General features: G+C 36.8%; 1 protein-coding gene across 1 annotated transcript in view; it reads right to left on the minus strand.

The window, feature by feature from the left end:
* Window positions 1-12,441, minus strand: part of LRRC9 (leucine rich repeat containing 9) — a 71,371-nt gene that overhangs the window by 13,103 nt on the left and 45,827 nt on the right. Inside the window, exons 24-29 of the mRNA XM_087922334.1 lie at window positions 11,394-11,524; window positions 10,259-10,367; window positions 6,535-6,674; window positions 4,520-4,656; window positions 1,882-2,099; window positions 933-1,001 (exon numbers count right to left, since the gene is read on the minus strand). Of these exons, the coding sequence (XP_087778460.1) occupies window positions 933-1,001; window positions 1,882-2,099; window positions 4,520-4,656; window positions 6,535-6,674; window positions 10,259-10,367; window positions 11,394-11,524 (804 nt within the window). The remainder of the gene's footprint in view (window positions 1-932; window positions 1,002-1,881; window positions 2,100-4,519; window positions 4,657-6,534; window positions 6,675-10,258; window positions 10,368-11,393; window positions 11,525-12,441) is intronic.

The raw sequence follows: 12,441 nt of genomic DNA on the forward strand, positions 1-12,441 counted from the left end.
GAATGAAATCTATAAAGTGGCTAACCTAACCCTATACAAAAAGTTTAACAATAAAAAGCTTAAAATAATTTTAAAATGTACTCAAATAACCACATTTCAAAGTGGAACATTAAACAGAAAATAGCAAAAAAGAACTTCAAAACCACAGCATATAAAACAACATTAAGTTTTAAAGAAAAGGAACAACCAGAAATCTGCTGGACATAAAAATATGAATGTGCCTGGGCAGGGAAGCATTTTTCTCTTAAGTTCTGACATTTGGACACCATTACAGGTAGGCCTTGACATATGACCACAATTGGTTCCAAAATTTCTGTTGCTAAGTGAGACAGATGTTAAGAGAGTTTTTGCCCCATTTCTTGCCATAGTTGCCCAAGTGAATCGCTAAAGATATTAAGTTAGTAACACAGTTGTTAAATGAATCTGGCTTCCCCATTGACTTGGCATGTCACAAGGTCACAAAAAGGTGACCACATGACCCCAGGACACTGCAACCACCAGGAATACGAGTCAGCTGCCATGCGTCTTAATTTTGATCATGGGGATGCTGCAACAATCAGAAGTGTGAAAAACGGTCACGTCACTTTTTTCAGTATTGCTGTAATTTTGAACAACTGCTAAACAAACTGTTGTAAGTCGAGGGCTCCCTGTACAGTTTTGCCTTCTTGCATTCAACTCATTTACATGGTTTCCCAAGAATGTATTGACTATCTATTTAGGAAAAGACCTCAACGTATTCAGATATTGTGCTTAGTATCTTGAGTAAATTTGTAACAATTTATGGCAAGTGGGTTTGCCATAAAAGCTGTTTTAATCTTAATGTAGCATGCAATACAGCATTTTCTAAATAGAAAGATTAGGAATATTTAGAGGAATTAAACAAATGGTACTATAAACGTAAGTGATATAATTGTGCAAAATAGCATACTCACTGGATTTCCATATATTGAAAGTTCTTTAATACAAGGAAGATATTCAAGTTTTTCAAGTTCAACCAAATCCTGCACCCAAAATAAAAAATAAATTTTGTTCAGTAAGTTTTTACAGGTAATCCTCATGTAACGACCAATTATTCAGTGGTCATCGTGGACCACCTATGCAGCCTCCACAGAGCCGTGTTCACATCACACCTTGTGTGCCACGTACACATTCTCCTCTGCCTGCTAGCAACTATCACCAGCCCTTTCTTACTTGCCTGCTGGCCTGCTTGCAAGCTATCGGAGACCCACTTAACAACCTGCAATCCTTCCTTAATGACAACAGGGATTGCCAGAATTGCCATCACTAAGTGATGGTTGCATGATATGGTGCTTTAATAACTGCATCACTTAGCATCAGAATTTCTGGTTCCAATTACCATTGTTAACCAAGTTCTGTGTAGATTTTCTGTAAAAAATACATCCACAGTCACAAAACATGGCATATGGGTATATGTATACTAGAGAAGGCATTTTAAGATACAATTCAAGCAAAATAACGAAGAAACCCCAGAGAGCCAAAGATTTGTGTGCTATTTCCAAACAATACTAGATATAGACAGGGGCCAGATGCAATTTGTGGGGCATCCATGTATCATCTTTAATCCAGAGTGCACTGTTTTTTTCTGTTTTTTTCAGGCTTCAAATTCTGATTTCTGTTATAGTCCTTTCTGTCTTATGATTTCCAGCTGACTCACTCTCCTTTGCAAATAAAGGAATGAAGGAAACATCACTTTCTGTATTAGTCAACCTCCTCCACCCTAATGCTCTCCAGATGTTATGGGAGTAGAGCTTCCAAAATTTCCACTCAGCTGATATGCTGGCCAAAAATTCAAGCAGCTACAGATTAAATATATTTGGAAGACTTCAGGATGTAAAAGCTGAGGTATAAGACCTACTGTACCTGAATTCTGTTGAGACCAAGGAAAAGCTTCTGTAGTTTTCCCAAGGGAAGCAAATTGTTGAGTTCACGCAGACGATTCTCCTCCAGGTGGAGAGCCAGCAAGGAGCTCTGTCTGGCAAAAGAATTCTCACTGATAACTTTAATTTTGTTATGATCCAGCACCAATTCCTGCAAAATCTGCAGGCCTTCGAGCCCTTCAATGTGGCTGATTTCATTTCCTGTTACACCAAAATCAAAAGTGGATAGGGAAAAGATGCAATGGACAAATGGACAACTGAAAATAATTAAAAGGACAAATATTTCAGAATAGTTATATCCTCTTCACCCAGCCAAAAACATACCGCTGAATATCAGGTCTTGATAATGGATACTTGCAACCTCCATTGATCGTGGTACTTAATGTTCCTATTTCTGAAGTATCTCTAAATAAATGGGGATTTATTTGATCTGCAATTGAGCCATGTTTATATTTTTGTGAAATATATTGGGCTACATAATTTATTTCAAAGTTAGTGTGTGAACTCAGCAGCTGATGGTTTATGATGATGAATCCAGATTATTGTAACAACTATGATTTAATCAACAAACTATAGTTACAATAACACTGATTTAGTTAAATATGTTAACAATTATACTTCAAGCTGATCAAGTTGGCTTTCCATGATGGGAAGCAAATGATGTAATGACAAGACAAATATGGTATGATTTTAAACCCATGTATACAGTATCCCTTCCTTCCTTCCCCTTCCTTCCTTCCTGTCAGCAACTGCCTAGACCAGGGGTGTCAAACTCACAGCCTGCGGGCCAGATGCGTCACGCACTAGCCACATCCATCCCCATTTTAGAGAAGGGGGGAAAGTTGAGATATGTCATGTGATGTGAGTTTGATACCCCTGGCTTAGACTAATCCCTGCAACTTTGGTAAGATTTTCTAAGTGGTTACCACTGTCTGCTTCCTAGAGCTGAAAGAGTGATTGGTCCAAGGTCATCCACCTAGCTTTGTGCCTAGGTCGCACTAGAATTCATGGTTTCCCAATTTCTAGCTGGTGCCTTAATCCTACACCAAGTTGGTTTTGTCTTTAATAGTTAATGATTAATAAATTTAATATATTGTCCTTTATTTTGTAGTTTGAGTTTTTCCTACGTCATGTTAGCTGCCCAGTGTCAGGGTTCTGGCAGTTTCCCCAATTAAATCATGAGTCTTGAGTCAAACTTCCAAAACTAAACAGGATTTATTTGGGAGTTAACATGTCGGCATTGCCTGAGTGTAGCCGACTCTGAGACACATAATTCACTGTCATCCTTTACTCTGGTTTTCCCCCCACCCACCTGGGTGTATCATAATTCATATTCCCCAATGAGACACATCCATAGCCAAGAGTCATCTATCATGTTCTCCAGTTAGATTCTTGCATGGCAGAAACTTCAGTTACCTAGTTACTATCTCTGAAAAACTATGTATGGAATGCACTTTCGATTTCCAAGCTGCTGCACTTCTCTTTCAAACTCCTTTCCCCCCTCCCTTTCTATTGGCAACTCTACAATGGCCATAGAAATTTAAAGAGTTGACACCCAGACTTTATATTACAAAGTGGGAGGCCACATAAATTTAATAAATGATTAACCAGCAAAGAAAGTGATATCTCCTTTGCATGTGGAAGGATACCAAATGTATATTTTCAGGAAGAACTGAAACGTTTTCCTTGGCAAAAGCTACCAAACAGATGTACTTTTTCACCCTACTGAATAGAACCAGCTGAAGTAGGAATTCCATGACTGCAACATCCTTTCTAAGGGTGCAGGAGAATCAAGGCAGTAATGCACATTTCACACCCATGTCTCTTCTTAAACTTCTTCAAATCAGCTATTAGCTCTGGGGGAAAGAAAATATGCTTTCCCTCATAGGGAATAGCTTTTAAGAGATTCATACTGTGTAATCAGCATGAAATATAAGAATTGTTCCTCTGCTCACGCCTTAATCCTAATAGAAAATCTACACATACACCAACGCTCTTCAGAACCTCTGTTGACAAAGGAAAGAATACAGGAGATCCAATAATAAAAATTCTATATTACATTCAGTTGGATCAAAACAGGTAGAACTTTTTCCAATCTTATCTTCATTCACAGGTTTTGCTGCTGTTAGAGACAGTGTAGCATAAAATAACATTAAGGCTTTGGGGGAGAAGTATTTTATTAGTATTAATATTTTCAATATTGTTTCTTTGAGAAGATATTTCTAATTTCTCAAAAGGAGAAAGGGGGGTGATATAGGCTTTTTCCTACCCAACTGGTTTTGTGATATTATGCCATAATAGCATCATAAAGGAACTTACCTGATGAAACACATTATCTGGATTAGTGATGTGGGCTTTATGATATGGTGCCTATAAAGCATGTTATTATTTGATCTAATGGTGATCCTTCTTAGAGATTACAGTTAGGGATCACATTTTCATTTGGTATTTGAAATATATTGTTGGAGTACATGTCATTCTTCTTTAAAGTACTAGACAGCCACGGTCTTTTTCAGAATATTCTGCTGCATGTACCACCTATAACAATTTTACTTTTCTGTAAAAGGCAAATGCAAGTGCATGATAATGATATTGAACTAGCTGCTATTATTGTTACTTACCCTGTAAAAACAAAAACTTCAGATTCTTTAGCCTACTAATCTGTAACAGGACCAAATTTGTAATTCCATTATAGCCCAAATGGAGGACTTCTAAACTCTCCATTATTGGAGACAAGCTTTCACTGACTCCTGCATCCCTAAAATAAAAACAGAGTCTGAGTCAGAAAGAATAGCTTAGTAAAAATTGAATGTGGAAATAAAATTCTGTAAAGGTTTTCAGGACCTATGTTAGGCTTTTGAAACTTTGTATGGGAAAATACATCCTGTTATATAGTGGGAAACGAGACAGCAACCTAAACATTAACTTTAAGCAATGGCATGGAAATCCATTTTTTCCTTAAGGAAATGGAAAAGATAATGGGAATAGCTATAAATTGCTTTTTAAGTTTTGTAAAAGGTTTATGATGATGATCTCTTAGCAATATTGTAGCAATATCTCCAGCCATACGTTCTGGACTTTCTCCATTTCGCTATGTCTTTTCAGTCTTACCTTGGATGAGTATTTCTGAAAGATGCTAGTATAAAAGCTGTTGTTGACATATGATGTCCTGGATATCAGCACATCCAGTAGATTGAAAGACCGGCAATGAGTCATGCAATAACCTACAATGATTTATTTCATTACTGGGCCAGGGTCAATTGATTCTCTTATTAACTAGAATAGCCATATTACAATAAAGAGTCTTTTCTTACCTAGCTTAGCTCTTTGGAATCAATGGCCACTAAATTATGTCAGCCCTTCAAGGTAGATCAAACTAGGAATCCAATGTCATGTATGGCAGTACTACTTTTTCTGTAAAGTTATAGTAACAGAACCTTGCAAGTTTGAATGCATACATACCCCTTTATCTTCATGAGAAGTAGGGGAAGTCTTGCCTGAGAAATTTACTCAGGTTACCTTCCTGTCCTGCATTCAGTTCTTTTTTATTTGAGGGTTGTCTTGGTAACAACTCTTCCTCCTGCCCCTCAAGGCCATTCCTTCTACCCTCTCTAATTATGCTTGCCATGAGCATAAAATAGGAGTAAAACCGTTTTCCTTAGCACCCTGATTAAATTGTTTCTTTAAAAAAATTCACCTTTTGAGTGTGCATATGCTGAAGTTATTATATGTGATGAGTATTTTAGTATAGAGAATCATTTTTACTGTGATAGTGTAATGTATTGCAACAGGTCATAATATTTTAAGCTTTTATGTTTGTACTGCACCTAATTATAATCACATGCTAAATAACAAATAAAATCACTACTACTGGTACTACTACTACTACTAATAATACTTCTTTCCATTTCATCAACAGTTCATTGATCAGAAAACATATTCAAATATCTATAGCTAGCAACAATTTTCCAGGCTCTTTTCCAAGATGTGATCTACATAGCAATGAACTAAATACTGGCTTGGGATATTATATTTACTTCTCTCTTCAAGTAAGAATCTACTTAATGCTTTGTTTAAACATTAAGGAATACTTTAAACATTGTTCAGCATGACTTCTCAATTAATTCAAAAAGAAATAAATGAGATGTTCAGTAGTAGTGGAGTGTCAAGCCAGTAATACAGCTGCGGCATCCTGACAGCCACAAAAAATTTAAGTCAATTAGCCATTTTCAAACTTTACTTAGGTGGCTTGAATTAGAAACGCTCCGTTCTGAGTTTGAGAAACCATTTCACATTCAAAATAGAGTGCTTCAATTAATGAGAAGTGTTTTGAGCTCAAAACAGTCTTGGCACATGGCTTATGCATCACCCAGACCTCCTTCAAGGAAATATGTAAGTTACAATACAAAATATTACTGAAGATGTAGATGGGATTGAAGAAGTGTTCATGGATGACCAATTAACCAATTCTATGACCAGCAATCTCCTGCCACAAACTCATAACCTGGCTTTTCTCCCAGAGTTGACTCTAGAGGGAAAAGGCTTTACTTGAAGACGAGCTCCAGTTCTAGTTAAGAGTTCACTTCTCTCCAAGTAACTCTCTCTTCTTTTTGTCAGTGACATTAAGGCTGTGTACCTGCTGCTTTTTGAAGATCCTTGCTGTCCATATCCACTGGACATCACTTTCTGATGTAGCAACTGTCTGTTTGTTAAGTGATTGGAAGGCTTTTGTCTTGGGAGAATGGACTCAATATGATTGTAATTGAGGCAGAGAACCTGCATGAAAAATGGAATTAATTCTGCTCAGTTTAGATAATAAGCAGTAGGGCTAACAATTAACTGCTGTGTGGAAACATAGAGTACAAAAGATAATAATGATGACTTATATTTCCTTCCTGATTAAACATGCAGTGGCTGCTTCAAAAACACCCTTCCCCAATTAACATGCTAGATCAGAAGAGCAGGAATGGATTCTACCTCATCTAAAGCATGCCAGGGAGAGAAGGCTACTACAGTACTTGGTGGCAAAGGATCCTCATAGGACAAATATAAACATGCCACTAACTAGCATGTGTGAGAAAATGCAACAATTTCATTACACAAGAGAAGATATGAAAAATAGAACACTCAATCGATATAGGTCGGCATATGAATTCTCTACCAGCCTTGAGCTTGTTCAGTGACTGCTAATATTTCTAATGTCTACTGTTTCAAAATTAGAATAAATATTTAGTTCTTAGCCATTGGGTCTAAATTTCTTTAGGAATTTTAGCCTAATTTTACTACTACCCTGGGATACCTGATAGTTTTAATGTTCAGATAACAAAACCCTTTACAATCTTTATAGAATGTAATTTTAGAATCCATCTTAGCAGTATTATGTTTTATAATGTTGCAAATGACATAAATACAGTACATTCCTATCAGAGTGTCTAAGACAGGGGTTGCCAACCTTTTGGACCTCAGGGACCACCAAACTCATAATTTTAGATCCCAGGGACCACTAACTGGTTCTGTGGGCGTGGCTTAATTTGTGGGTGTGGCTTGATGGTCATGTGACTCGCTGGGCATGGCTTGTATGTAAATATTATAAATATTTATATAAATATTGAATTTTTTATGAAAAGAGCAACTTTTACCCAAAATCAAAGCAGGCAGGCAGATTGGGTTGCTCACAGAATCACAGATTCATTCAGAAATCTATCTATCTGCCATTGGCTAGCTCAGTCTGTCACATAAAATTTGCTTGCAAGCAAACACAAAATTAACTCACAACATACCATGTATGTAAATATTGATTTTTTATATAAAAAAGCAACTTTTATCCAAAATCAGGCAAAGCAGGCAGATTGAGTTGCTCACAGAATCATTCAGTGATCTATCTATCTGCCATTGCCTAGCTCAGTCTCTCAAATTTGCTTGCCGTGAGTCCGCACTGAATTTGCTTGCAGGCAAACCTTCAGTCCTAAGGGAGGTTCAGCTGTGCTTAGCTAGAAAGCAAGAAATCCAACCATTTCCTGCTTCCTAGCTAATCTAAATCTCTCGGCACAGTAGAACAGATGATGGTTGGAAAAATAGCAACTTAGCAGACAAGTTTGCTGGGTAAGGAGTGGGTGGGTGGGGAGGGTTTCCACGGGCCATGTGGGCTGAGCAGCGTTGTGTTTCTGTGCAGCCTGGATTAATTGCTTTGGGGGGGTGCTCTGGGGGAGAGATTTCTCTGCAGCCCACCAAAATTTTCTCATGGCCCACCGATTGGCAACAGCTGGTCTAAGAGATAGAAATCTGTAGTTATGCATCTCCATCATACATAATTTGGACTATCACATCTCCTTTTCTACAAAGTCTCAAGGACTAGTTAATGATAGGAGATTTTTATTATTGAAGAGAATAAAAGATAAGTCTTGTGAATACTGCTTATAGGGGAGTTCACATGAGAACTCAAAATTAAAGCACTCTATTTTTGCTATAGGAAGAACAGAAAATCAATAAAATTAATTGTGCGTATCTGTGGCCTATTTATAGTTTTGGTAAACAATAATAAGACTATATTGTATTTTATTTTAAATTTCTTTTTCCAATGTCTATGATATCACACAGCAGTAGAAGTTTAATATTCTTGTTAGCTAGAATATTTTCCCCACATAGTTGGGCATTCTGATGTTTCAGGCAAAATAACTCATTACTCTACAACAGGGGTGTCAAACTCAAGGCCCGGAGGCTGGATCTGGCCCATGTGGTACTTAGATCTGGCCTGTAGGGCTGCCCTGGAAACAGCGAAGGATTGGCCTGCGGTGCTTCTGCCAGTGAAAACAGGATCCCAAGATCTGTTTTCGGCTGCCATGGCCTCCTTCAACTTTCTGCCAGTGAAAACGGAGCTTGGGAGGGCCGCATTCACTGGCAGAAGGTTGTAGGAGGCCATTTATGTCTTCTTTAGTGCCAATAAAACCAATAAAGGTTTTATTGAATGATCATTTTGGATTTTTTTCCATAAACACATCCCACTGTAAAAGTCTTTTCTATAGTACCCTACCAACAATCCATTTTTCTGACATCTATAATTTTGGAAATATATTTTACCTATGTTATCAGAATATTTTGCATTTCCTCTTTAATGTTGGAACTTCAGTAAGTTGAAATAACTTTGAAAAAAAAGGCTGCCCAAACTGTGACATTTTCATATATACAATTTGGCTAAAATCTTTAAAATGAATATACCAATAATGGCTTTGAGAGAAATGAGGATGTTAAAATTTAACAGATGCAGATTTTTAAGGATTAGAAGTCACTTGATAACAGAGTAACAGAATTGGAAGGAAGGTCTTCTAGTTTCCTGCTCAAACTTGAGACCCTAGACTATTCCAGACTGGCTGTCTGGCCTCTTCTTATTAAAAGCCTCCAGTGTGGAGCACCCACAACTTCTGAAGGCAATCACTGTGATGTTTAAAGTTCGGTTTGAAATTTCTCAGTCTGGTTTAGATGTTATAGAGGGGAAAAAAAGCATTTTATGACTTAATACAAAATGTCATATAACATTTCCTGTAATCAGCTTCTGATGTTTGTCTGTGCTATATAGTTCAACCAAGGCTAGTTTCAAGACAGATACATTTCTGAACATCTCCCTGAATTTTTAAGAAGACATTAGAAGCTCTGCCATTGTTGAAGCCATTAAGGAATCTAATAAAGAAGTATCTCTGAAATAATGACCCAAGGAAGTCTATGTTTGTCCGTCCATCCATCCAACCAACCAACCAACCAACCAACCAACCAACCAACCAACCAACCATCTAGGGATGCAGAGAAAGAAACCAATGAAAATTCTTTCCTCTCAGTGCTATGATCATAAACACTCTGCTCAAGTAAAAGCCTTCCAAAGATGCAGAGAGATTCTGATGAAGGCATATTTGGACCAAAAATGGCCTGCTGTTTATCATTGCAGTAGTGGAAGAACTACTCAGTTCAGTAATATTAAGTTTATGAACATCTGGAGGATGTCTCCCATATTTAGGATAAAATTATAGATAATTGAATGGATAGTGTATGCATACTAACAATTTAGACAAGGGCCTGTTCCTGAGTCTATCCACAGTGTTCTTTCCCTTCCCTTTAGAGGAAGCTTGAAGCAAGTACTATGAACATTTCCATATATTCCCAGTATTTTTGTGGCACTTAATTGTAAATATTTTTGATAGGCAATATTGCTGAAAATAAATAAATAAATGAGGTAATAAAAATAAATCAATAAATGAGGTAATAAAAAGCCATATGAAGAAATAATCATTGTGACAATAGTATGAAGTAACCCTAACATATCTCAGGATCAGTACTGTAAGAATATCTACTATGCATGATAGGAAACTCACCTTAATATTAGGTAGGAAGATCAAACCACTGAAAGAGGTAAGGTTATTGTTCTGTAAATTCACACTAGTGATGTTTTTAAATTGGTCTGCTGGCACAAGATCCACCATTCTGAATCAGACAAAAAGGGCATTTAGGAGAAACAGGTGCTTTTTCAGAGGCAGACTTTAGAGGAGCACATATATAAACTTTTCATTTATTTCTTTGCAGATCTAATGCACTAAAAGAAACACCTTCTGCCATTGCAGTTATTGGCTTATCCTATCTAGAATGTCTAACTTGACTGGTTTTAGAATCTCCTGCATGCAAAGCCTGTACTGTAAGCATCTATGATAATTTCAACTCCTTCCGAAGCAGGGTGGGGGTGGCAATTTTTAAACAGGAAAAGATAGAAAGTGGTGGAAAGAACACTAAATTAGATGGACCAATGAACTGATGCTGTATGTCACAGAGCAGCTTGCTACGTTCATGCATCCATTAACTACTGATTGGATCAACTATTAGCACAACAAAGACGGCTAATTCCCCTTCGTGCCTTGCTAGCAATCATCAATGGTGCAAATAGAATACTCCATAATTTCAAACTCCTCCAGAGAATTTAGAGCAGACTTGGCTTCAAGGAAACTACAGCTCATAAAAATACTCCCAAGCCTGGATATTTATTCACAGTGATTCTGCTGCAGATGTGAATTTAGGCAGCAATATCAAGGGATCAAAAAAAGAGAAAGAGTAGGGATTCAGCTCTTGTTTGTCCAAGTTCTTCCAAAAAATAAAGCACAACCTAGAACAGATGGCTAGTGGAAATGTATTCCAGGGAACTTTCAGAAACTGTTGCACAAATAATTTTTAATATATGGCAGAGCAAGTAAGTCTAAGCAGTAAAGTGCTTTTTAAAACTCAGTTGACATCTCAGCCCCATCTTAATATATGACTGAGACACGCCCCTATTTCTCAGTCTAATCTACTCCACAGATTAAAAAGATTTTAGGAAGAAAAGAGAACCACGTATGTTTCCTGTAGGATAGCAGGATTAAATGCAATAACTAAACATCGAATTAATATAAAATAGGAACTGAGGGTACAGAAAGATGAATCACCATAAAGTTATTTTCACTTTAATATCTGAAAGAAATTCACCTGATCATAGAGGCTGTCCAGTTTAATTCTTGCATTTTGCTGAAGTTTGAATGGCCCAGTCTTTCTGCCACCATATCAGCGTTAAGTTTGCCACCAAACTGATCTTTCGCATTTTCTATTTCAGTTGCTTCCTATTATAACAACATTTTAAAATGTAAGCTGAAAATATATGTAGTATTAAACATGACTGAATTACTACCACCAAGGAATTATGATTAATGGCTTCACTTCAGGTGGAGGGAAATATATATTGGGTTATCATGTCATTAGGCTCTGTGTTGGGCTTTGCGTTGTTCAAAATTTTTATTAATGACTTGAATAATGGAGTTAAGGAGATGCTCTTCAAAACTGGGATGAACACAGCTCACATAATTCTCCACAATTTTTGTCTATTCTAACTGTCACTACACTCATATAATCTGTCATACTGTGATTTCTCTTCTATAATCACCTGCCTGTTTTTTCAAAATCTCATTAACTCCATTCAGCCATTTGTTTCTTGGACATCCATCTCTTGTGGACCTATTCAGTATTCCTTCATTTCATTATGCAATTAAATCATCCTCAATTTTATTTATTTGACTATACCACCCTCAGCATATTGTACCTTCTTCATTCTGGTCATTAATTTTAGTATTTAAACCAGTTTTATTCAGCATTTATTCATTCATGACCCTATCTCATCTTATTTTACCTATGAGCACTTCTTAAGCATCCTACCCTCATTCCATTCAATTTACTATTCTATACTGTTTCTCTAGAGATCCCTAGACTCATTTCCATAAAACAACTTGGGTAAAAATGATTTTTTTGTTTATTTCAACAAATATTCATTCTTTTTAAACATACTACTCACTCAATCTTTCTACCAGTATTTGCATATCTTAACCACTCTCTGCTTTCCTGTTTTTAGTAAACAGTCTACCAAGGTATACAAATTTATGTATAATCAGCAATCAATTTACAACCACATTTGGGACCAGAAAACTGGTTGTAAGTCATCAGTCAGTCAGTCTGTCTGTCTGTCTATCTATCTTCTCATTTTCTC

Source organism: Pseudonaja textilis, chromosome 1 (assembly GCF_049901715.1).
Source record: "Pseudonaja textilis isolate UNSWEBS1 chromosome 1, rPseTex1.2, whole genome shotgun sequence".
Lineage (NCBI taxonomy): Eukaryota > Metazoa > Chordata > Lepidosauria > Squamata > Elapidae > Pseudonaja > Pseudonaja textilis.